General features: G+C 35.5%; 3 protein-coding genes across 3 annotated transcripts in view; 1 reads left to right on the top strand and 2 right to left on the bottom strand.

The window, feature by feature from the left end:
• Positions 1-302: 302 nt before the first annotated feature.
• CAH3 (Carbonic anhydrase 3) lies at positions 303-15,938 on the bottom strand. Its single transcript, XM_028319993.1, has 6 exons — positions 15,779-15,938; positions 6,852-7,001; positions 5,261-5,399; positions 3,301-3,497; positions 2,391-2,530; positions 303-462 (listed from the first exon to the last, which is right to left on the bottom strand). Exons 1-6 carry the CDS (start codon positions 15,849-15,851, stop codon positions 337-339), a joined length of 825 nt encoding a protein of 274 aa, XP_028175794.1. The 5' UTR covers positions 15,852-15,938; the 3' UTR covers positions 303-336.
• Positions 9,840-13,532, top strand: LOC114364014 (uncharacterized). Its single transcript, XM_028319992.1, has 2 exons — positions 9,840-10,520; positions 11,936-13,532. Exons 1-2 carry the CDS (start codon positions 10,346-10,348, stop codon positions 12,637-12,639), a joined length of 879 nt encoding a protein of 292 aa, XP_028175793.1. The 5' UTR covers positions 9,840-10,345; the 3' UTR covers positions 12,640-13,532.
• Positions 15,939-23,296: 7,358 nt separating the features above from the next.
• The window catches only part of LOC114364013 (carbonic anhydrase 6), a 34,866-nt gene continuing 31,677 nt past the window's right edge, over positions 23,297-26,485 (bottom strand). Inside the window, exon 9 of the mRNA XM_028319991.1 lies at positions 23,297-23,464. Coding sequence (XP_028175792.1) covers positions 23,351-23,464 — 114 coding nt within the window. The 3' untranslated portion in view covers positions 23,297-23,350. The remainder of the gene's footprint in view (positions 23,465-26,485) is intronic.

Here is a 26,485-nt window from a genome sequence, read left to right as displayed (position 1 = left end):
ACTGAAATTGGAGTTTGTTTTGGTTGTGGTTTAATGAAAATGTCCCTACTTCTAAGCGGCGTGTAATTTTGAAGAAATATTTTATTTGAACAATATTTTTGCCTCTGAAGGGATTTGAACCTACACCATGCAACCTTTCTCTAGTCGGACGACTGATGTGGCCATTGAGCCTCGTAACATTGATATATCGTGTTGAATTATTTTCAGTTTGAAATTGTTATTGGCAGCGGAGTTCTATCATTGAGAGCTCCAATCACTTTTCCCTTTTCCTCCAACTAAAACTAAGAAAATGAAACGAAGAGTTTTGAGTAAAAATATATTTTCTAATAAACGTTGTCATAGCTTCGCCTTGACTTGCTTGACGTAAATGACGGAATGACCTGGGGGATGACGCTGGGTGGGTCGCACGTTCCTCTCGATCGGCTTGTGGTCGAAGCCCTCCAGTTGCCTCAAGAGGCCCAGCTGTGGACAATAATTATCATCAGAAATCAGTTGCAGAAAGCAGAAATCAGCTGGCTGACAATAGTGACTGAGTTTCTTGCGCTGCTTCTTCTCAGTACTGGCCCATTTATTGTCGTGAAGCAGTGGTAGGGTTAATACTAGGACGTGTAAAAGTGCTTTTTATAAGTCTACTAGCATAAATAAATGAGTGAGTTTTTATGAGTTTTTGAGTTTAGTTTTGTAAAAAAAGAATTACCCATTTAAAAAAGGGGAGGTTTTCAGTTTGAACCTGTACGAGTATGTTTGTGTTTTTGGTTGAACCGATTAAAATTTAAAATTAAACTATATTATTTAATTTTCTGGATTTTACTCTTAAAAGAGAGAAATTATTTTTTTTATGAAGACACCGCAGTGCACATTTATTAACAACATCTGAATGCCTAAGATGTCCGCCGTGATAATAACTTTTATCGACGTCAAAATGTATGGGCAAAATCGATAAAATGGCGGCGTGATAACCGCTTATCGCAGCGCGCATCTTAGGCCTACTGATCTCAAATATTGATTAAATCTCTCCCGTTTAAGTGCACATGAGCTTTACGTTCGTTCGAATTCGAGTCCGAGCTTTACGTAATGATGGTGAAATTCAGTGTGTAAAATTACCCGCATCTGCAAACCCAATTTCCGCCTCCGCAAATGATCCCAGCATATAGGTAAGTTCATCGTCATATCATATTAATATCATTATAATTATGTTGTTAAAATATTTATGCTCATGTTGACTTAATTTGATTTGGTATTTATAGAATGACAAATTTTATTTAGTGTTGTTGGTTACACTTCATGAATAAGAAAACTAGCACCATAAATTATGGNAGTGTTAACATATTTTAAGTAAAACTTCTTCGATTTTTGTTAAGATTGAAGCAAGGATCACTCAATCCACATGCACATAAATTATGGTGCTAGTTTTCGAACCATTATGGTTCGACACAAGACAAGAAAAGAAAGAAAAAGAATTGTATTATGCAAAAGATACGGCATACTTAAGGCGGTCTTATCACTATAAGGCGATCTCTTCCAGACAACCTTGAGGATAGTTATTTAGAATCAGCAAAGTATTATTTTATTTGTAAGAGATTGTACTCCAGATCAGAATTCTTTCATCCGTTCGTTCGTTCGTTCGTTTCAGCCAAAGGACGTCCACCGCTGGACAAAGGCCTCCCCCAAAGTTTTCCACAATGAACGGTCCTGCGCTGCCCGCATCCAGGCTCTCTTCCCGCGACCTTCACCAGATCGTCGGTCCACCTAGTACGTCCTTCATCCAATTTTCTGTATTATAATAACATACTGAACCGTCTTAAATCGCGCCATTGAATCTCGTCAAAAAAAGGTCAACAAATTAAAATTGGAGCTTTTGATATTATTCCACGTCATTTAATATCGGATGGGAAAAACAGGAAAACGTTTAAATTACTTTTTTGTACTAAAAGATTGAGAATTGTTCGCTAATAGCGCTACCATATTATTTATTATTGGATTAGTCTCTACAGCGGACTTGCTCTACAGAATTTTATTTGACTGTTTCTGTGTTCCCTAGCTCTTTCACTAAGCTTAGGCGTAGACCACCAACTTTTAGTTGGTCGATAGTTGGGCCCGACTCTAATATTTTGTATGAAGAATTGGCCGATACCAATGGTGGTGTAATGGGCGGACTTTCATACATACCCATACTGTTTAACAGCCTGACCCAACTAACGGCCAACTAAAAGTCGGTGATCTGCTCCTTGGCTAAGTGCTACGCTGTCCACGTAGCCTCGCTTTATAGACGAGTGTTTGCCATTTTACGTTTGGTTTACAGTACAATGTACGCCAAGTGTAAGTCCCTTCAAGTCAGAGGTGAGTTCAGCGTCGTATTTTGTCCAGAATTTTCCAAAATAATTTTTTACCTGTTCCGCTCCAATTTGCACTGGTTTCTCGTATATGATCCAAGTGACGCACTCTGTGTAGGGCGGCGTGGTCAATGAACCCTTGTACGTCACGTAGTTCCCTTCTTGCAGGTCTGATGAGTCCATCCAGGATAAGGAGTCTGCAATTGTCAAGGAAGTTTGATCCTTAATTCTTGGTTATGAAAGACCTTTTTACACCTTGATTGTGGAAACGACTTGAACGATTGGTGGCGTGCTTTGAATTTTGCACGTGTTCAAAATTAATCATTATGTTTTGAATAAGACTTCAAAGAAAAAATATCTACTGAGTGTAATTTAATAGGCAAAAGGAAAAAAGATTGTTTGAACTGTGTGTAATCATAAATAAATCTACGATAAAAGATTTAAGATGTAAAAAAGTCGATTTTGATTGACCAATAAAAGGAATGATCGGGAAAAGTTAAACCCATTGCTTGATAAGACAAGTCTATTTTTTTTTTAGTTCATTATTTATAGGTATGTGTATTGTGTGCAGCGCATTGAACGCTTATTCCCAATGACATAACATCTTATTCCCTACTCAGTTAACTGTCGAGTCTTTTATTGCAAAAATATCATAATACTTTATCTCTCATTTAAATGTTCTGCTAGATGCCCTAGGCAAAAAATGATTCTTTGGTATCTTCGTAGAATCTAAGGGAATCTTATAATGGAAACGTCAAAAAGAAAATTAGTTTTACAGTCGACGCAAATAATGTCCTCACGGTCAAGTCTTTACACATTTATTTACATACACTATCAATAAAAATTTTGTTGAGCTCTTTTTGAACAAGAGACTGCACCAATATTGCATATTTCATATTGCTCTACAATTTACTGCATCCATATTACTTATTACTTTACCACCTACGTCTAAGGTTAAGAAACTGACCTGACGTGACCTGCACTGCTTTCTCCAGCTGTTTGATGCCCTCAAGTCCCTCTATAAGTTTGTCGAACCGCGGATTGGGGGCGTTGACGGCTTCCAGAAGGAATCCCACCACCGCCAGTCCATCTGGATGGCCTACAGCAGCCTCCAAAGAGTGGTATTTGCTGTTGTAGTGGACGAAGTGGCATTCAGCAGCGTATCTGGGGATTTAAAAATGGGCGGTGTTGAATGGGAATAAGGTGTACTTTAGCATTCAGCGCTTTGCTGCAATCTCAGATCATAGAAGGGAATAGATGTGAAACGGGGGCATGGCGCGTGTCTCCGCGATATGCCCAGAAACGAACATCGGCCGCGACGCCAGGTTAGTCGCGATTCAGTCGTACTGAGGAAATGTTCTCCGATATTGTTGGATAATGCGTCGTAACGTGCAATAACATAAGTGAAACGAAGAACTACAGGAACAATGAAGTCATTTACCACATGTAAGTATTGCAAATCCATTGGTATTTTGCTTATAAATAAAAAAAACTAAACATTTTTACGAACGAATTCAGTGCCGTGACATTTACTGCGATATCGAAATTAGTGGTGATAAAAATTCAAACACGTTGTACATTGACGATTTAGTTAGCAACCACTTTATGTCATGCGTAACTACTGCGCAATGTATTTTATTTCTTCCGATATCCACTGACGCGTGAAAATACACAGTACGGCCGCATGTGCCGGTCGTAACATAGTGCAGGGCTCGTGTTCTAATACGGTTTCCTATTATCGATAAATAGAAGTAAATTATTATTTTCTATTTTCTAATTTTGAATGAAAAAATCATGAGTTGCTTGCGATTTTTAAGTTTTTACAAAAACAATAACAATAGTAGAAGGGATTAGTAACTGTCAACTATGTAATTACTATAAGAGCTAGTTGAAAGCCTAATATAGGCATTATTTTTGATAAACATAGGCGGTACGAATTTCGCCATAATTAAAAAGTTAATGCGCGATAGTAGTTAATAATAATTACAGTGATCCTGTTATTATTATTAAAGTAAATAATAATATATTACCAATATTGTAAATACTGGTAAAAATCGCAAGTACCTACTTAACCCATGACTTTTCATACAAACTTTGTCAGTCTATAACTTCTATACTCCATCGATAACGACATTGAGCTTTGGTTGGGGTAAATTAATGTAAGGTAACTTCATTTAGTCCCAATAATTGATTCTGAGTTTTTCTTCCATACAAAATGGAACTGACTCCTTTATGCAAAAATCGTTAAAGAACATAAACATAACGTATAATAATAAAAAGGTTTTCATACAAGCATTTTTTAAACCAATTTCGAGCCTTGCCCCCAGGATTTAAAGTATCGATATCTTATCGACTCCATTTTATCTTTCTTCTCTCTAATTGCTTTTTTCAAAGTGTGCGTCACGTCACGCGGACAGCACTTTTAAGCCGGTTGCACATGTTGTCGTAGACTCTCAGTCGCTTTGTTTTTACACAGTTGAATGTGTGTGTGGGAGCTGTGGTGGGGGAAATGTGGGGACACTGGTTCTCGTTGTAGTTACGCGCGACTTCATATCTATTCTCTTTCTATGATCTGAGGCTGCAATATTTGTCAGATGATGTCCAACCTGGAAATCATTGGCGTAAATTCAGTTGTGGCCGTCCTGTGACCGAAATGATGATTATTATAGGTTTTATAGGTACTATTCAAGGTCGTATTTTGTTGGTATTATCTTCATCTTCTCTTATTATCTGTCCCATATTACATATATTTTGTCTATGTGTGTGATTTCTCAACTCCCGTACTACAGTTTGAGCGCTACTTATTTTACAGTAGTTTGTTGATAGGTATGCAGGGATCGAACTGCGTGCTCTGACATAAACCCAACTAGGTAACCATCAAAATATGCTATCTGTATTTCTAGAGGGCTAAAGTCTATTATGCTCACCCGTGTCCATCTAAAACGTGTTCGCATCCAGTGAAGTCATCAACAGACCAGTGGAAGTGCATCTGCTCGAAGATGTACTCGCCCAGCAGTGGGCCGCCGTTAAGAGTGGGCTTCGCTGAAGACTCGAACGTGAAGTAAGCTAAAAAAAAAAAATAAGAATATGTCACAGGAAAAGAAGCTTTTCATAAAAGGTTCGAATTCGAAAAATCTTTGCTTAAATGGTAAGATTTTCTATCTATTTGAGGTTCCACTTCCACGTTCAATTAAACAAGTAATCAACGTTTATTCGTTTTTCCTTGATTTCTTCCTCGATTCCAAAATAGCTGAGACAGTGTTAACGTTCTTATAATCTGATGTTCTCCTTTAACTATGTGCAAACTTATGGATTCTTTTGTTCATGTGTGAAATGATAACTATCATGTTTGATAACTATCATGTTGAATGCAAAGAAGCAATAGGAAATGAAATATTCGGTGTCCCCTTCCCCTTCTGACCCACCTACCAGTAGTGTCGTGGGAAATATTTTTTCCCTTCTACCTACACTACCAAGGCAGTAGTGTCGTGGGTAACTTACATTTACATTCCCATCGACACTGTTTTAAACAGTTTTCATAGTAAGTTTGCTATTGATTAGTATAAACAAAGCAGTTCTTGGTTTTCAGATCAATACAAGTAAATATTTGTAGAGTGGCGAGTTGTCTTAAGTTTTTTTTTTGTTCTTATTAAATCCAGTTAAATAACTTTGAACAATTCAAAAGTTTTTCTCGTGAATAAATAACATAGGAATTATGTTAATATCGTTACCCTGAAAATGTTGTTTACAAAAAAAGAAAAAGGAAAATGGTTAAAATATTAACAGCAGTTAAACCAAGTCATTTATCAGTGTCAAGAGAAACACCGTATTTATCATGTCACCTAAATACAAATGGTAATAATTCAAGTTCAATATATATAAATCCTTACTTGTGTACCATGTCATAATATTTGTTATCTTATCAACTTGTCGATAACAGGTCTCTGATTTTGTTTGATATAACTTTTTGTTTTCGACTTGTTTAGCACCGAAGTTAAACGCCCGTGTTCACAAACGATGCTTTCTTAAGTGAAGCAGAAAATCGAACGCACAGCGTTGAATAAAGCTCTGTGATTGGTTTGTGTGTCATCTTGTGCGTCCACGAGCACTGTGAGACCTCATAGTAATGTTTGTGAATACGGGCGAAAATCTTGTTAGCGTTTGAACTGTTGACTGTAACCATAAGTAAATCTCTAAATACTCCATGTTTTTATAGGAATGCCACAAAAGTTTTATGATTATAAAGGCACTCGACAAGCTAAAGGTAGTTGGTTCAAATCTTATCTGAGCCTTTTTAGTAGAATTGATCCACCTTTTTCACAAGCCAGCCAGAAAGAAGGAGAATTTGGTTTTTTTTTTTGCGTAAATTTTGATCAAATAGCTAGAGCGGTTCAGATTTAAAAGCAAATTTTTCATTATCAGCATAAAGTTTTCTAACAAGGAATATTCCATTACCTGTCGATTCAGTAGGTTAGTATATTATACTTAACTAATCCTGAAATTAAGCTGGTCTCTTACCTGTGTGTCCATTGTTGACAAGAATGCCGTTGACCTCGTTGTCCCAGTAGCCCCTGAAGCGAAGAGGGTCCAAGGAAGACCAAGTGGGACACCGCTGCAGCGATATGGCGATGGGGGACTGTGACGCTCTGAGCTTTGAAATTTGTTCCGCTGAAAAAGATATAACATCTAAATAAGTACCTAAAATAAGTATGGTAATATGGTTAATTTTACAGACTACTCTAACACAACAATATTACATCTAATCTTGTCTAACTAAACCTGTCTTATCTCGTCCTTCTTAACATAATTCTTAAAATCTTAAATACCTACCTAATTTATATTTTCCAATAAGATAATGTTATTGTTTATGGAATAAATTACTATGACTATGACTGTGACCATGACTGTGCTATGACTGTGGTCTCTAAGTATTACCTACACTGATTTATTCTATAAAACAACCTACTAACTAATAATAATGGGAACCCTTTTAAATAAATAAGAACATACAAAATTGATTACCATAAAATAATTTTTGCTATTTATTTGAAATTATAACCGAGACTTATGATTTAAACTTTATTCAAAACGCTCTGCATTGCTAAAATATTCTTCCACGGAATTACTTAAGTGGGAGCTGCAACATTTAATTCAACGAATTATGGAAATAAGAGCGTGTAAAGTCTAACTTTAAGACATTAATGGAACGTTTACAGTATGTTTATGCGAATTTGCATAGTTCAGCCGAAGTTTCTGACCTGAATTAATGTTCTAGTTTTACAAAGTTCATCAAGGATTTATTTATTTAAGACTTGCTAACGCCAACTTGTTTTAAGACGAAATCTGGTGAAGTGCTAAAGTTTTGAAGTCTATGCTTGGTGATAATGTGGGCACAATCGTTGTCGAAATCGATTCAAACACTTTCAGTTTTGTAAATGCCTCATTGATGGAGATAATAACATCGTGGAATAGTACAGTCACCGTCAAATAGTTAATGACACTAAGGCTGAGTTGCACCATCTTACTTTAACTTTGACAAACGTCAAAAATCTGTCAAACTCCATACAAAAAGCACTGGTTATCGTTATAGTTACGGTCAAAGTTAGGTGGTGCAACTCAGCCTTAAAGTGGCCAAGAAGTTGATAACACAACCCAATTTTAATTGTAACAAAGACGTGTTGCGAACTTTTTGGCTAATTTTGGTGTTCGTTCGTTTCAGCCAAATGACGTCCACTGCTGGACAATGACAAAGGACAAATTTTGGTGTGCTGTCAAATAACTTTGTACAGTCGACAGACGAGTTTGTATAACAAAGAAGCAACTCTAACATTTACCTAAGTAAGAGCCCGCAGTGTTTGGTTTGTACTAGTTATGTAATAAATACGCCAAAGATAATTACGAAGCGTAATAACAAATACCACCAGAATAAAATATTATATTACGTTAGTGTATAATGTTATCCACCAATCTCCAGGCACGTATATATGTACATGTCAGTATTATGCATAGTTTTTCCTACAACTTCAGGACAACATAATCGGTATTGTGCCGTTTCTGGGAAGTTAGTATTCAATAAGGTGAAGGTCAAACCTGAAACCACAGATGAGCAGTGGCAATGTTACGTAGACGATATTGATATCGATATTTAGGTTATCAATTAAAAAAGGAAAAATATAGTTAATTTATGGTAACAAGCTCATGAATCGAAATCGTATTCGAATAGTTCTACCATTGCAAAAAATTTAAAATCAAACACGTTTCTCAATTGTTTTCAATCTAATAGAAACAAATGACATCCGAAAAAGTCGTTCTCATGTTTAAATAGAGAACCTTTTATATAGAAATAAGCGTTATCTATTTCCAAATCATAATAAGTCCATTCTTTTTCCGGGATTCGGAGGACTGAGTAATCAACCACACAGGCCTCTCCATACCGATTTAATGAAGAGGATACTTTCTCCTTATACAGGGTGATAGGCGAAATGGTCGACTGGTTTCTGGAGTCGACAGAGGACACCTAAATATGATAATTTTAAGTCATGTCCCTTATTGTGAAAAGAGTGATTAGAAGTTTTAGTTTACCTTTTTACCTTTACAAAAATGTTTGTGTGTCACCAAAACCCATTAGCTTTTAGCTGTCATCAAAATTATTTTTTCGTAACAGGGACAATACAGGACAAGGAAACCTTTGTCAAGCAGTGGACGTCTTTCAGCTGAAACGAACGAACGAAACGAACGGACTGGGAATAAATCTCATTAGGACCAAAAGTCAAAATCATATTACCAAAGCAATAAGCATCTAAAGCTGAGTTGCACCACCCACCTTTGACCGTAAACATAACGAGAACCAGCGTTTTTGTATGGAGTTTGGCAGATTTTTTGAATTTTGTCAATGTTAAAGTAAGATGGTGCACCCAGCCTAAACATTTTTGACTGTAACAAAAATGATCACACTTTTCACAATAAGATAGATGAATACCTATGATTCATTAGTCAAATTGATGATAGGTATCCAGTGTCAACTCCAGAGATATCTATATCATTCCGCCTAACGCCCTGTATAATACGAAATGAGCATTATTTGTACAGGCTGCCCCGTAACGCGTGGATCATTGTCAGACTATAACTGGACTGGCCTGTATTATTTCCTATCTAAACAACAGCTCTCTGTAAAATGCTACAATTGTTTTGAGATAATTTGACTTAATTACAGTAAATCTCTACGTTACCCTTTTATTCTTTCATTTAGAGTAATTCGTTTGCTCTTATTACTTAATGCCTAACTTTTGCCCACTTGGGATTTAAATATAGCTAATATCACTCACAGGAATTAAAGATACCTAACTATCATAATTTCAAAATCGGGTTCTGTTACCTAAAAGATTACCTACTTTAAACAAACTCATCAATAAAAATGTTTCCTATTCTTAGAGAATAAAGACGATTAATTAATTAAAAATATTAATTTAAACAATAAATTGATTATTGATTAGGGAGTAAAAAGAAAGTAAAGATAAATTAGTGTCGCCTTCATATCTTGATGATTAATTTACAGGACAACATTCCTTGCACAGTAGATAAATCTATAATTATTATACTGTGTTAATTGTATGGGCTGACATCAGACGGACTGCATCGCAGCTACCAGCTACCGTGCGCGGTCATAGCGCGTGGTCGATATATTTAACTGCATCACAGAATAAGTAATAGTACAGGACTGCATGCAGTTGTACATACGGCCAGAGTGTTATCTATCCATTTCCGTTTTTGCGCTCGCTCTCAAATGGTGATTCTTTGCGATAGAAAGAGACGACATGGGCAGTCATTGTTGCCGATAGAACGTTCGACTTCGTGCAATGGTGCAGTCTAGTCGTGCCTTCAACTTCACGCGGTCGGCTACACAGTTACATTTTGTGGTTGTGTAGTGTTACCGCGCGCTCCGTTCGCATACAGTTACTCTGCAGTTAGTATTGGAGCCGAACGCGCGTTGGTTGCGTCGAATGGTTTGAAAAATGGTTTTCGACACCGAATTCTTCATTTCTTTAATAAAAAGTAAAGTCAGCATATGGAATTATAAAACTCCAGAATATAGTAACAAAATAAAGCGCAATAAAGATTGGGCTTTTGTATGCGAATCAATGATACCAAATTTTGCAGAAAAGAATAATAAGGAAAAAAATGCTATTGGTAAGTTTTAAATTTTTTATTATTTTCTTATACACCACTACATTTTTATCACCGAAAAAAAATCTGGGTAATGAGTTATTGATACTGATCCTATTTATGTAAAAAAAAAGTTAAATAAAGTTACTCAATATTTTATCCCAAAATTGGTAATTTATGGACACACGCGTCGCTAGCACTATTTACGTAAGATAATGTAACATTTATTACAACTCAAAATTACTTGAAATGGTCTGAGTTAGCTAAGCTAAGTAAGTAATATAACACTGGAAGTGTGGTCGAGGCGTGAGCGAGACAGACAGATCGGGGCAATTTGCGAGCGCGTACGACTACTCCTAGCGAGCAGCGGAGTGCCCCAGCTGTGACGCGGAAAATACGGACTAAAGAAAATTTTATTAAACAATACTCTACATTTTTAACACATAAGTAACCTGTTAAAATTATTTCGTTGATAAAAATATGTAGTGGTGTATTAAAAGATTTTTGATAGTAATAAACAATTATTAAATAAATTGATATGTAGCCTAAGATGTTTTTATGGCACGTTGACCATGAGCTGTTAGGGAGTTCAAAAATTTGTATGCAAAAAATAGTTCAATCGTATCTAAGCAGGCGTTGTGGTCATAAGAATGTCCCCCGCCCCCTCTATAAACTAAACTGCAGTTGGCTTGAAAAATCTGGAAAAATTCATAATGATAATGCTTTTTATAAAATTTAAAGGAAAACTATAACGGTTAAGATATGTAGCGTCAGCGTTTGTTTAATAGACAAAACACAGTAGGTCGCGCGTCACACGACTGACGCACATCTTATTGGTATATATAAGCAGTTAATAATTCATAAACTGTGCTCTTGATTATCGCACACGCATCCAGCTGTTTCGTTTTGTCGTCTCCCTGCTCAGGAGCCACAGATAGATCAGTTAGTTTAATGCCCGTTTTCACCATCAATCCCTATTTTTAAGTGACCCCTATGGTAACACATAACAGGAATTTTGTTTTCAAAGGGGTCACTTAAAAATTAAGGATTGATGGTGAAAAAGGACATAAGAGTAATAGTCGTCTAACTCATGTACCTATTAAAAAAATTCGTACCTCATAAAAAATCATTAGAAGAAAATATGAAAAGTGACTTTAGTTAAAGTATAATTGCTTGCTTCTGAAATATATTGTGGTAAGGAGGGACAACTACGGAACCCTACACTGCGCGTGCCACGACACGCACTTGGCTAATTTTTTATACTGTGAATGTGAATAATCAAAATATTCAAAGACGCAGGCCGCTACCAACCGGGCAGCATGGAAAACATTGGAGGAGGCCTATGTTCAGCAGTGGACGTCATATGGCTGAGATGATGATGATGATGATGAATGAATCAAAATATAATTATTAATATCATGTTTTTTGTTTATTTACAGCAATTAAACTACAGGGCAGATGGAAGGTGTTAAGAGATGGTTTTATGCGAAGTATAAAAAATCAAACTAAGAAAAGTGGAGCAAAAACGAAACTGTACAAGTATCATAAACAATTATTATTTTTAAAAGATACAATGACTGTTAAAGGCTGGCGTGATCCAGGCGGCGCCGGGACTTCCAATGTACAAAGTGAAATTACACCTGATGAGATTCCTACAAAAAAACCAAAACGAGCCTCAAAGGAAACATCATTGGAAACATCATCTGACAATAGTAATATTTTAATTGAAAGCTTGACTAAAAACGTGATGGAAAAATTAAGTAGCGAGGAAAAAGATTCCGATAAACAATTCCTGTTATGTCTGCTGAATGATTTCAAAGCGATACCTGCTGATGATAAACTAGACGCGAAAAGTGACATCATAAATGTAATTAGATATTACAAAAATAAATCTTCACATCAAAACGAACCTCAAAGAAACCAGCCTTCGCCTCCAGACTATTTCAGAAGATACACTGCTACACAATATTCGAGAAATGTGGCAAATGACTCAACACAAATTCAAAATTCCAACAGTTTGCAATCAATGGGAAGTACACACCTCTCTTGCAACCAACAAACTCCTAGCCAGAGTATTTCATCGCCAGAAATGTATGAAGACATCATGATTGACGTCAAACCTGACACTGACCTACTGGTCTAGAATCTAGATGCTTGGAGTCAACTGCGTGAAGTCAGATGCGATTGCAGACAACTGCATGCAGTTGATTATAGCGACTGCGTGCGGTTGCTGATGCGACTTCGTGCGGTTGTTGTGTTGCAGTCCGTGTGATGGCGGCATAAGCATTATTGTTCTTATTTTTACGATCTATTCATAAGTTATAGGTTTTATCTTTATTTCTGAAGGGTTATCTCGTGTGATAAAAAAAGATAATACGTAGTGGGAAAACACGCGCGATAGAATATACGGAAACATCAATTTCTAAGCCAACACTCTATTCTAGTATGCGGGGTACTTTATTAAATAAAAAGGTCTTTCAACCCTTCAATGGAACTCTTTCTTAAAAATCACTTAAATCAAAGATTTTTATGTCTTAATAAAATTGTGAGAGTGACATTTTTTATAGCTGAACATCCACGTAAGTGAGATGCCAAAATTATAATTATTAGATATGAGGTTATTAATAAACTTGAACTGCGAAGCTAGTAAAACCACTAGGATTGTAAAATGGAAGAAAACAACCGCCACCCACTCTATAATTCTCTCTCACTGGTCTGAAATTCACCACAAAATGGCCACGCCAGTTGAAAGGAACAGGAAATGTGGCTGAATTCTCTCTGAAGTACACTTCCTTTTATTTAGCACAGAACTCGACAACTTCAATCTTTTAATCCTTTTCAATCGAAGTACAGAGAAGTGTTAGTGTATACTTCAAGTTTGGCCGTTGTAAGCTGAAAAGTTTTGTATCCATTTTAAACAATCGCATTGAATTAGAGTCAATTTTAGGGCAGATTTCCTCTGATCTTGTAGAATGAGGGTTTTCGCGAATGAAAAATCCGCCAGTTGGCAATACGTAGACGCGAGGTCCAAATGCTGCATGATTGGTTATTTTTGACATGACATTGACAGATAATAAAATGTCAAAATCCACCAATCACGCAGCAGTCAGACCCCACATCCACGTCCCGCCATCTAGCGGATCTTTCATTCGCGAAAACCCTCATTTAGTAAGTAAAGTCAGCTTCAAAATAGTTCTTGACACCCAAAGTGGCCAAAAAGTTGACAACAAAAACAGTTCCAAGTAACAAAGACGTGTTGCGAATTTAGGGTGTCACAAACTATTTGACTCTGTCTGTACCTACTAAAGAATATTGATCCCATACTTGCTGAAAACTCTAAAAAGTCTTAACCCGAACATAAATTTGAGCCGATTGAGATTAATATAACCTTAACATTAACTTTCAAGTGATGATAAATCGATAAAAATGTAGTCTGTAGAAGTACAGTCAATACTTAGCATGTCAAGTAAAACAGTGGAGGATCTTATTTAATTGTAAGAGTGGCGATTTTACTACAAAAATGTGTAGTCTGATATTATGTAGTCGACTCTGATACCTTTTGTCTCCGGATAAGATAGTAAAACGTTAAACTATGGCTGAGCGTTTGATAAATTATCCTGTTATCATATTTTTCATTGATTATTTATTATTAAAAGGCACTATTAAAACCTGCACCTGGTCTTCCTAAAATAAATTAAAACTTTATTAAGAATACTGACTCACCATTATGGTCCTAAAAGGTTCTGATTGGGTCAACTAACTCGAAANGACTGACAAAGCCCGCAGCATCGCTAAAATCAAGTGGCAGCTTGGGCTAGGCACATAGCTCGTTCTTGAGTGGTGACGACGAGTCGGAAGACGTGGCGTGGACCGACCACACCACGACTATTCCGTATCACACAATGCGTAGGTACTTTAAATAAAATTATTTTTACGTCGTACCTATTTAATTAAAATAAAATCAATAGACTCGGATTTATCTCAAAATACCTCTTAGGCAATAGTACAGAATACCTACCTACTTATACTTTAGTTTTGATTTTCCTAAAAAAATCGACAATGTGGTTAACATACACAAAATCATTACGGAGAATTTAAGAAGCAAGATATTTCTTTAAATACTTTATACAGCAAAAATATTTTAATACAATTTTAAACTGCAAATTTTGTACATAAAATGGTGTTAACTATTTTTATCAAACAATGAGTTGGGCGAGATATTTATCATGGAATTGGTTTTTAGCGTGTGTTCCGAGTGCTCACTTTACTAGAGCTTTTATTCTGTACTAGTAGAATATATAAACCCTGTACTCTCAGGGTAGCATTGTGGCTACTTCTGCTAAAATTAAAACCATACCAAAGAAACTTAGTCTCAAGTTCCAATTTGTAGCATTAACGTAAATTTTGTGCACTGGTGAACTGAGGGCCCATCGTCTGATTGGATTTTCTTTATTTGCAGTAACTATCCAGAGCTCTTATTTTCGTATGTAGCCCTACGATTTACCTTCTAAATATTACCATTCATCAAAATCATCTTATTTGGTCAGATTCAGTAATTTGGTATTTCACATAGTTCATGTGAGGGACCACATTCGGCGGGTTGTAGCGTCCAACTTACAACACCTACAAATTTATCGTTCTGGCTACATTTGTTTTAGAGGTTCTGCTAAATCTTTATGTATACGAAACCTTCGTTTTCCACAGTGGCCTCTCGAAGGGAACGCACATAATCATTTTGGCACACGATGCGCCAAACACCCTGTATAATATTATAAATGCGAAAGTAACTCTGTCTGTCTGTCTGTCTGTCTGTCTGTCTGTTACGCTTTCCCGCTTAAACCTCGCAACCGATTTTGATGAAATTTGGCATAGAGATAGTTTGAGTCCCGGGAAAGAACATAGGATAGTTTTTATCCCGGTTTTTGAAACAGGGACGCGCGCGATAAAGTTTTTCTGTGACAGACAAAATTCCACGCGGGCGAAGCCGCGGGCGGAAAGCTAGTTAATGATAATTATTGATGTAAATGCCTCGTTGCACGACTTACCTTTGAACCTATTTAAAACCAATCAGATGTAGTCGTATGTAAACGTCAGCATAATATCATGTGCGTTTGAACTGGTCTCTTAGTTCACAATGATATGCTGACGTCGGACGGAACATTGAAAAAAAAAAACTAAATCCTATGACATCTTAAGCAGTTTTAACAGGTTCAATAAATAAAAAAAAGGACCTTGATAAATGCTGTCGACTCTACATTTAAAATATATTAAAAAAAACTTACCATCAGAAGATGATGTCCCCGACGCTATGGCCGTCACAGACTTCGGGTTGATTCGCATTATCCTTTTCTCCATTTTAAAAATTAAATTAAAATAAATATAATATATTATTCAACACAGAACACGTCTGGTTTCGGATTGTGTACGTCCGAAAACAAATTGATTTCTTCATACCTACATAATCCAATTCTGATTAGATAGTAGCTACTATTTTATCTTGTTTTTGACATAGCTGAAAGGATTAAACATAGGTATACATATTTATACGTTTATAAAACATTTTGCATTATTAATTTTATTTATAAAAAAATTTGTTTTTTTTTTATTAACACTTTCACCGACAATTCGTCATTTTCGGTACTTCCACACATTTCTTCATGTGGCATTTTGCAGACCGTAAATGGTCATGCAAGTGACTGGAATGTAATAATCTTCTGTAATACGCAAATAAATTTAGTCCAAATCAACTGAATTCTGTCGACTGTACAAAAATGAGTCGATATCAATATGTCAAGACACAAATATTTGAAGATAATATTAATAAATCAGTGATTAACAAAGTTATCTCATGTAAATAACTCATAAATGTTTATGTAATATGTAACCATTAATATGTTTTGTTATCAAAAAATTATCTTCAGCATGTCAGAAAAAAGCACATAAATCTACGAATAAGAACCATGGTATCGTACCTATGTAATATTAATTATTTTTAATGTATTATTCATAATAATCAATAGGTGCGATTTTGCAACAAACAAATCTAGAGTCAAGTTTATTAATGATTGTTTAAAATTATGAATTTTGGGTTCGTTTGGACATAATTTTTCCTAAATTATTGTATTAACTACTTTAGCGTAATGGAAGAAACCGCTATTAGCGTATTTATTAAAACAAAGAAAAAACAATGAAATTATACAAAGTTTTGATTGGATCTTACAAGGACCCTTAGCAGCCTCTTAGCGAGCCAGTATTTTAAATTATATTGTCGTGAATAAATCTTTGTCTTATTGTGTTGTTAAAATTTAATGCCAAATTAAGGATGTCTAATAAAACAGAGCAATTTTCGTGAAAAATGTGGGTATTTCTTTGTGTTTTCATACATTTTCACAGTAATTTACACGCAATCCTATCGTGTATTTTATGTTCTCATTATAGCGTGGTCTTTACGGATGATTTTTGTGCAGATCTCTCTAACACGTTTCAGCCAAATGACGTCTACTGCTGTACAAAGGCCTTCCCCAAGGATTTCCACAACGAACGGTCCTGCGCCGGCGCAGGAAACTGGTTTCGAAAACTGGACGCGCACCGTCGACCAACGACGAAAACGCCCTCGGCTCTACTCGCCGCAAACCGCCGGGCAAGACGCACGTACTTAGCCTACTCATATATTTTTTTGTAAATTTCACGTTACGAAGTAAATCGTTGTAAACATCAAGAAGTCTTGCTCATTTCTCGACAACCACATCGTCGTCCTTCAAATGGGACTGATTATTCTAATACACTTTCCAATTTGAAACACACTGAAAAACATCTCTTATCTCTATCTAAACGACACTGATGCATGTTGTTTCCATCAATAGTTCGTAGATGAAGGATTAACGTTTGATAGAAAGAATTTCAGATAACTGTAACAAATGGCCAACGGAACGGCTCTTCCGATAAGATAGTCCGCTTTAACTGGTGGGTTATGAATAAGGAAAGTGACTTTTAAGCTGGGTTTCTGTGAGAAAGGCCATGCATCGAGTTAAAATTTTCCGAATTTGCAAATGTCGAAGGGTGGTTGTTTATCAACAGGTTATCCATATAAATTCTTGTCTTGAAACACTCTTTTAAATGAAAAGTTAGTGTTATAAAAGTAAAGGATCATAATATTTAGTCAAACTGACGACTTATAATTTGGATTAACCCTTTAACAGCCGTTCAGGTACTCAGTCTGTATTTATTATGATTATACGCATATTCCGGCGGTTAAAGTGTTAATTAACTCGTTCATTTGAGACTGAAAAAGCGCCTAGGTAATTAATAAGATCTTAACTTTATCTATTTTAAATTATTATTGAAATCAAAATAAGTTCTTGAAGTTAGGGACCCAAAACTTAGTTATTGAAATTCATGAATAAATAAACGTTAGGTCGAAAAAGTTAAACGTCTGTTAATAATTATTCAATCATCTCTAAATAATAAATTGATCTGTAGACCTAGTATGCGCGCCGCGATAAGCGGTTATCACGCCATTTTATCGATTACGCCCATACATTTTGACATCAATAAAGTAAGTATATCTAAACAAACCGCAGACCGTTTGTCTGCGTATTGTCGGAAAAAACACGCAAATGTCGGTCGTCGGTCCCATCGGTCTAAATCCCGCAAGCACACATTTCGGTCAACCCACCACTAAGGGCAAACCGCAGACGGTTGTGCAAACAGTGGACAAATTTTGCGAAATCTGATCACGGTGCGCACCTCAACCCGGCTGGTGTGTCAAGTCAAAGCAGAAATAATGTTATTACCTAGTCAGAAGTTCAGTGGAACGGTAGCTTAGAAAACTACTCCGTCTAGGTCAATTTAAACTGCGAGGCTAGTTGATAATTCCGCGATCAATAAATAACAGCTGTTCTGTTCGACACATGGACACATGGTGCAGCCTTCGTGCTGATTGCAGGCAACCTCATTTATTTTTCACCAGCAATGCCAGCCACTTTGGATACGTGCTCGTTTTCTGGTCAATTCATCCGTTCATTCGTTTCAGCCAAATGACGTCCATGTCAAAGGCCTCCCAATATTGATAGTCAATTGACCAGGAATATTAATTAATTAAAATCTCTCATTTCTATGGGATTAGGTTTCACCAAAAAATCGTTCGTTTGTTTCAGCCAAATGACGTCCACTGCTGGACAAAGGCCTCCCCCAAGGATCTCCACAACGACTGGGCCTGCGCTGCCCGCATCCAGGTTCTTCCCGCGACCTTTACCAACCAAACCAAAAATTAAAATACCTAAATAAATAATCGATATAAATACGATTACATATCATTATGCTAGTCATATTATTATTACGTTACGTTACGTAACATCAGGTCTAGTAGTCATTTCCGTTTTTTCTTTTGCTCTCAAATGGCAAGTTTTTTGCGATAGAACTTGGTACCTAGTTAAAACTGTGGCTGAAGGATATAAAATTATCGTTGCACCGACTTAGAGCAACAACAAATTATGAAATTACGCAAGTAACTAATACGATAAATGAAAATGAAAATGAAAAATGTTTATTTCGTTAACAACAACAATTACTAGGATTTGAGGTGGACTCTTTATTGTAAGTGCAATGGCACCTGTGCCAGACAGAAGGAGTCGCTCTCCCTTAACAAATTAACATTAAGCAATTTTTTTTTATCATAACCAAAAAGAAACAATATCACCACATATTTTAGGTTGCGTTTGGTGTGTGTGTGAATTGATAAAGTGATGTCAGAAAATAGAAGAGCTTGCTAAAATCCAACTTGCCATAATCACTTTTATTTTACGAATGATCAGTATCAGTCATCAATTCATTAAACTGTGATCATTTAAATGTAAACAGTGAAAATTTATTTATAAACAAACACATGAAAACGCACGCAGAAACCAGAAATGGAAATGATTAATGATCATTACACTAATTGGATTAATATCGGAACATGCATTTTCGCTCAGCGTCAATTTGGGTAACGTGATGCTCCATTTGGTGAGTTCCCGTGTGTAAATTGTCAATTGACCTGAACGTTTGCGTTACGGTGATTGCAAATACATATTATTATAGCAAAATAGTAATATTTTGTTTACTGCCGCGAACATAGTAATAAGGTATTTACATAAACGGTGAATAGTTTTCAAGAAAAATTACCGATCATAAAACTGCATTGATAGGTAGCAATAAGAGAAAGAGCACTAGAATAATAAAATAATAAAAGAAATTAAATACTACAGAAATGAGGAGATCCGCAAACGAACTTAAGTCTTTGACATAGCCCGACGGATTAGCAAGCTGAAGTGGCAATGGGCAGGGCACATATTACGCAGAACTGACGCCAGATGGGATGGATTTCTAGGCCGCATACCAGAAAACGCAGCGTGTGACTTCCACCCACAAGGTAGACCGACGACATCGTAAAAGTAGCAGGAAGGCGTTGGACACAGGCCGCTAGCAAGGGGCAACATGTAAAGCATTGGGGGGAGGCCTACGTTCAGCAGTGGCTGAGATGATGATGATGTTCTGCCTACACATTATGTGTAGTCTGATATCCTGTCGACTATACCAAAGTAATGAGTAGGTCATCTTCATAGAAACGCACCGAGCGCGGTTTGTATGTGAGCGCGCCAATCTAGGTTAGGTATGCGGCGCGCACTCACACACTGATAAAATTCGACGCAACCACGACTGGCTCCCCGCTAATCCACGCAAAATTTTGTCAGTGTGTGCGTGCGCGCCGCATAGGTACATATTGGCGCGCTCACATACAAACCACGCCCGGCCCGTTCGTTTCTATAAAGATGACCTACTCATTTGTATATAATATTCTGACTATATCCCTCAAGTGATTTTTCCTTTATGTCTTATTACTTTATTTTAGCAACTATTGTAACATGAATGAGCGATATGAGGAAAAGTGAAGGCAATAAGGTTCAAGTTACTGATAGCTGAACAGGTACTGAATTAAATTAGTGAACACGAGAACCCATTTTATTGGCCATTCACATTATGAATTAACCTTTGCTCTTACTTAAGCCGATCCTACACGAGCGGTATATACAGGGTGGAATTTTGTAATGCCACCTGGAGGGAAAGTACTTTTAATATTGTAGATAGAAAAAAAATCTCTAAGAAAACATTCCTTTATTTTTGAAAATAAATAGAACTGCATTCAAAGATTTTCAAAAATTTGCTTGCTACACCCGGGAATCGAACCAACTAAAATCTGTAAAAAATTAGGTACATCCTGTATTTTTATTGCATCGATCTTTAGGGTTAAGTATAAGGATTAAATCTCTCCAACAAACGTGATAAATCAAATGAAAGGAAAACCATGAAATCTTAAATTATCTTCATTATATTTTACAGAAAATTGTATGGATAGTAGAGAATTTTCGAAAAATTGTCGAAAATCTATGAATACAGTTCTCTTTCTTTTCAAAAATAAAGGAATGTTTTCTTTCAGGAAAATTTTCTATCTACATTATTAAGAGTACTTTCCCTCCAGGTGGCATTACAAGATTCCACCTGTATAATAGAGTCCAAACTATTTCCTACAGTGTAAGAAATAGTTTGGACTTTATTTTGAAATTCAGCGGAATGTGCTTTAGAAAATTAGTGGAATTTTCCGCTGAAAATTCTAGATTTACTCATATTCATAGAATCATTCATAAATAATGAGTAAACCGAACACAAAATCGCTTGACTCTATTACTACGAAATAATTTGAAATAGCGAACTGAGTGGGTGTTGTTTACCCACAAACCACGAATAATAAAAACCTAATGTTCGTTTTGATAAAAAAAAGTTTTGCTCTCATTATTAATTCAACGTTCGGTTTTGCATAAAAATTAGGCATTGGCGATGTAAGTATGTTTATTACAAAATGTATAAAACAAGAAATAGAGAGCTGAAATTTCTGATAGCTGTCAGCTTTTTCTTATAGTTCTTGCAACTCACGAAGTGAGCTTTATTTGTGTATGTACGTGTACATGCAAAACTTTAGAAAAACGAACAGTAGCGAGCCACCACACATGTAAACTAATGTAAAGGTCACTCGCCTTAGTGAATTGCAACAACTACACCTGTTTCTACAGCCTGTATAACGTTCATATGGAACGGTATAAGCTTTATAGTGGCAAATTAATACTGACTGCGAGTCTAATAAGTTACTAAAGGACATTGGGAACTTTAATATGAGAAAATGCCCCACGGCGGACAAAGATGAAACGTATTTTATTTCAAAGCTTTATACTTGTAGGTATATTCACTTAAAGCGCTATGTTGTGAGATATGGGAATTCTGAGATATGACGAGTCTAAGTTGAAAATATATTTTGTCTAAAATGATTTGATATTTTTACATGTTATGTTGATTGGCATTGCAGAGTAACCAATAAAAGTAAATAAAATAATATAAATAAATAAAAACTATAAATAAAATAATATAAATAAATAAAATATTATAAATACTTAAATTAATATTAGACAACATCTCATATATTACTCCAACCCAAAATAAGTAGCTAAGGCATTTGTGTTATGGAAATCGGGAACGACGAACCACAACACACCCAAACCAGAGACAATGTGAAAAGATCGTTTTCTATATTGTCCCGGCCGGGAATCGAACCCGGGACCTCAGGATTGGCCCGGCACACCTTGAAAACCGGTGTGTGCGCCTCTCCGCCACCGAGGTCGTCAAAAATGTTACCTAAATGTAAAATAAAATAAAATATTAAAACTTCATTTTCTCAATATTCCCATATAAGAGAGAAAAAAAATGCACGGAAATTCATTGGATATTAGTATGTATCATCTGTGATAGGTTTCGTTTGTGTCCGCTACTTTTCGAAAAGTGGGGCAAAAAGTTCCCAATGTCATTTCATTTAACGAATTTAGCAAAATAATACCTAAAAATAAACTCCTAAGAACAAGAATACTCGTATACTCCTAAACAACTTTTTAACTTCTTTACGTATTTATATAGTATAAATGTACAAAATATGAGTATTATACACTTGTTAACTAGCTCTTAAGGGTGGGTAATAAACTTTGTCGACACGCAACTTCGCAAAACAAAAGATAAACAATTTTAAAACTCACAACTCGCTGGTGCGGTTTTTAACCCTATAGGGATAGGATTTTGACCTCTTGTTACTACCCACACGATAAAGGATAACTTTATCAAGATAACTGAAATTATCAGCTGCAATATCAAACATGCAATTACGTCTACCCCCAACGTCTGGTTAAATGTTCTACCAATTATTAGTTTCTTAAGTACCTACCAACAACAGAGTAATATCATGTACTTATAACGGAGTATATTATGTACTTGTGGCAATTATGCGACAGCAGATGAGGTCTGTAGTGCCCTGAAGACACTAAATTGATCTTTATTAAAGATCCCAGAGCAATAAAGACTGGTTTACATCATCTGGATTCGCTATATTCTCTCTTGAACGATGAAAAATTTTATACCAAGACACAAACACGAACCTAGGTACATTTTGTTTTCGTTTTGTGTTACGAAATCACTTAAAGTAGTTGACTCGGTACTAGTTTGCACCAAGAACGTACAGTCTGAATTTTTCACTAACAATGACTTACTTATTAAGGTTTAGTAAAGGCATTGTTTAGTAGATTTATGTATTTGTCGATGGAAAGTTAAATGAAATCGGCTATCAAAATAATGTAAATATATTTCCTGGATAATTTACCTTAAATATTATTAATAATAGAAACCAGGGGTTCAAGACAAGTAAAAAAACTAAAATAAAATATTATACCTTTTTATTAACGCTACCACTGAGGCCCCAACACAAACACATTGATATTATATTGCTAGGACTTGAAGTAATAAGCCTTCCTATCATTCAAGGGCTGTGTACTCCTGAAGAATACCTTTCCATACTCGCCGGGGAGTCCTAGCAAAGTCCGTGCGGACTCCACAGTTTCCTGAAAATATAATAAACAATGTTATTAATAAATGATTAACTGTTTCCACTTATTGTTGGTTTTATTGCTGGGCCACATACTAAGAAACTACACGAGTAAGCTCGTAAAAAATATACATTGGTAATAAACTAGTTTCATAGTTTTCCGCACAAACTATAGTACACAAAAGTACAGTCTGCGTCAAATAATTCGTGACACCCAAAAGTGGCCAAAAAGTTGACAACATCATTCCATTTGTAACAAAGCCGTATTGCGAACTTATTGGCTACATTGGGTGTCACGAACTTTTTGAAGCTGACTGTACCAAAATAAATTAGTGAGGATAACATTTCAACTAAAATAGAAAATCAGTTTGCAAAATAATTAATTTAAATAATCTCATTTCTAGTTGTAATGAAAGTTAAAGTTCCCATGAATATGTATGTAAAACTGCTGTTTTTCAGAATTTAATAATTTTTGTAATTCTTTTAAAACTTTCTCGTTGCATAATTAAACTATTCATAGTAACCTAAAATACTGACTAAGCAAATTAAAGAAGTATGACGGATAATTAAATTGATTAAGAGGTTATTTCAAAACTGAATAGGTATTCATAAAATACTGGTATAGTCTATCCAATATAGCTTGATTAGAATGACATCTGTCATCAAAAGTAACAACATAACTTGTAGTAGCGATCAATGAGAGCTAAATATTGGCGGACAAGAAATAATTCACGTCTGACCTACAAACAATATTTTCGACGATTGTGCTTCCAATAAAAATGATAATTTCGTGTAAATGCAGCGTTAAATTACACCAATAAGTAGTAATTCGAAATTATAAAAATCAAGCTAGAGTATTAACGACGTCTCTACAAGGTTATCTCGAGTTACAAAAATGTTAGTGTTGGGACATATCGACAAATGTCATATTAAATTAAAACTATATTTTATGTAAAAAACATATTTAACAAATTTTTTTTCTAACTAATTTTTTAACATATTTAAGTCAAGTTATACGTTTTTCTAAATGTTCACTATTAAAAACCAAAAAAACATTTCATTCTTAAATAATCAAACATCAGAAATCAATCACCGGTAATTTTTTGGGTATTCATAGCACCGTTGCTCTAGAAGAGATGCCCACCGCCCTCTATCGAGAGGAAAAAACCACTGAAGAACACTGATGATGATGACTACGACTTAGGTTGTACACCCTGGCCTTGACATGAATTTTAAATTTTACTGTCTTTAAATTTAAACCATAATTGTCATTTTTATGAATAAAGATATGAAGAAAAATTGGGTGCATTATTTTATATCATTTTTTCGAAAACTTATCGATACATCTATGTGAACCGTACGAAACATACCCATCACTAGTCACATTCGTTTGACAGCCGTCATTCTAATCAAGCTATATTGGATAGACTATAGTAACTTGACTTCTGTAAAAGTATTTATTTAGAAAAGTAACTCTTGCAAAGACAGTGACTTATCTGTTCTTTCTAAATTTGTCTTTCTGAAAGTACTAATACGATTGGATAAACTTTGGAGTTTCATGTTCCTTATCTATATTTACTTGCTGAAGTACAGTCGAGAGCACATCAGGATTTACATCGTTATTTTCAAACTCGCACTTATTTTGTAACTGTTTAAGGTGCTACAGAGTTTACTTTGACGTGCCGCCGTCTGTAATCCTCTAAAACTGATCTATTCTAAAACAAGAATGAAAACAATACTTCTCCAGGTGGAATGCACTTTCAATCTATTTTGACTTTCGTCTAGACAAGTCGTAAAATATGATGCAGGAAAATCAGATTTCATCCCTAAAATTTTTGACCAGTTGGGTGTAAAAATACGAAAGCATTTTACATGCAAATGCACATTTTATGCAAAGTTCGTAATAGATAACGTCTGCATCAGGGATGTTATGGATATTCGTAACCGTAACCGATTCAAAAGTTTCGGATAGTTTCGGATGTAAGCAGTTTAAAAATTATTTTTTGTATAGCATTATATACATATTATTATAATGCTTAACAGCCTGATTTACCTTTATAATGCCATCTCGTATCAATTTTTGATTTTTTATTCGATGTAAAATGTGCGGCCATGAATGAACCGTGTTGGGCAACTATTGCAAATTGCATTCTAAAGCACAGATATCCGTAACCGTAACCGAAACCGGCATAATAATATTCCTATATCCGTAACCGTATCCATAACCGAAACTACATATCCATAAAATCCCTAGTGTCTGCATTCACCAAATCTGCATAGGTACTTATTCAATTTAAATCATCTACCTATTGATCTAGCGCTTAAATCACTCAGTTCCTGAGGTATGAGTGGCACGAGGGTGTCCCTGAGACGTCGATGTCAACGAAACTTCAATTACTTTGACTTTAGCAAACGTCAAAAAATCAAAATAAAAAGTATTTATTCAGTTTAGACCACAAAAAATCTGTCAAACTCCACCCAAAAAACGCCGGTTATCGTTAAAGTTACGGTCAAAGTTAGGTGGTGGCAACTCAGCCTTATTGTAACAAAATTATATTTTAGAATTTGTTGGGGAAACTATCTTTTTTTTTTCAAATTCAAATTCTTTAAGTTTCTAAAACTGTATTGAGAGTAATACGCTCGATCTAAAATACATTACACGTTTGTAAATTACTTGATTTATTTTACTACATTAATTTACTTACCTACATCCTACTAATTTATAAATGCGAAAGTTTGGATGTCTGGATGTTTATTACTCTTTCACGCAAAAAGTACTGAACAGATTTTGTTGAAACTTTACAGAATTAATGTTTGTAACCCAGATTAACATATTATTATAGGCTATAATTATACCGATCACAGCACATAATTTCACGCCAGTGAAGCCGCGGGCAAAATCTAGTATGTACACCAAACTCTATCATACGTCATACCACGAGTTTTAACAGGTATTTTTAAAAGATATTTATTAATATCGTAAAAATTATAGCCTTAATCTGACCTATAACAATACTGTATAGTGTTCTTAATAATT

Source organism: Ostrinia furnacalis, unplaced genomic scaffold (assembly GCF_004193835.3).
Source record: "Ostrinia furnacalis isolate ACB-3 unplaced genomic scaffold, ASM419383v2 OfSCF7340, whole genome shotgun sequence".
In the NCBI taxonomy this organism is placed as follows: domain Eukaryota; kingdom Metazoa; phylum Arthropoda; class Insecta; order Lepidoptera; family Crambidae; genus Ostrinia; species Ostrinia furnacalis.
Note: the sequence above shows the minus strand (reverse complement) of the source record. Positions and strands in the feature narration are given on the sequence as shown.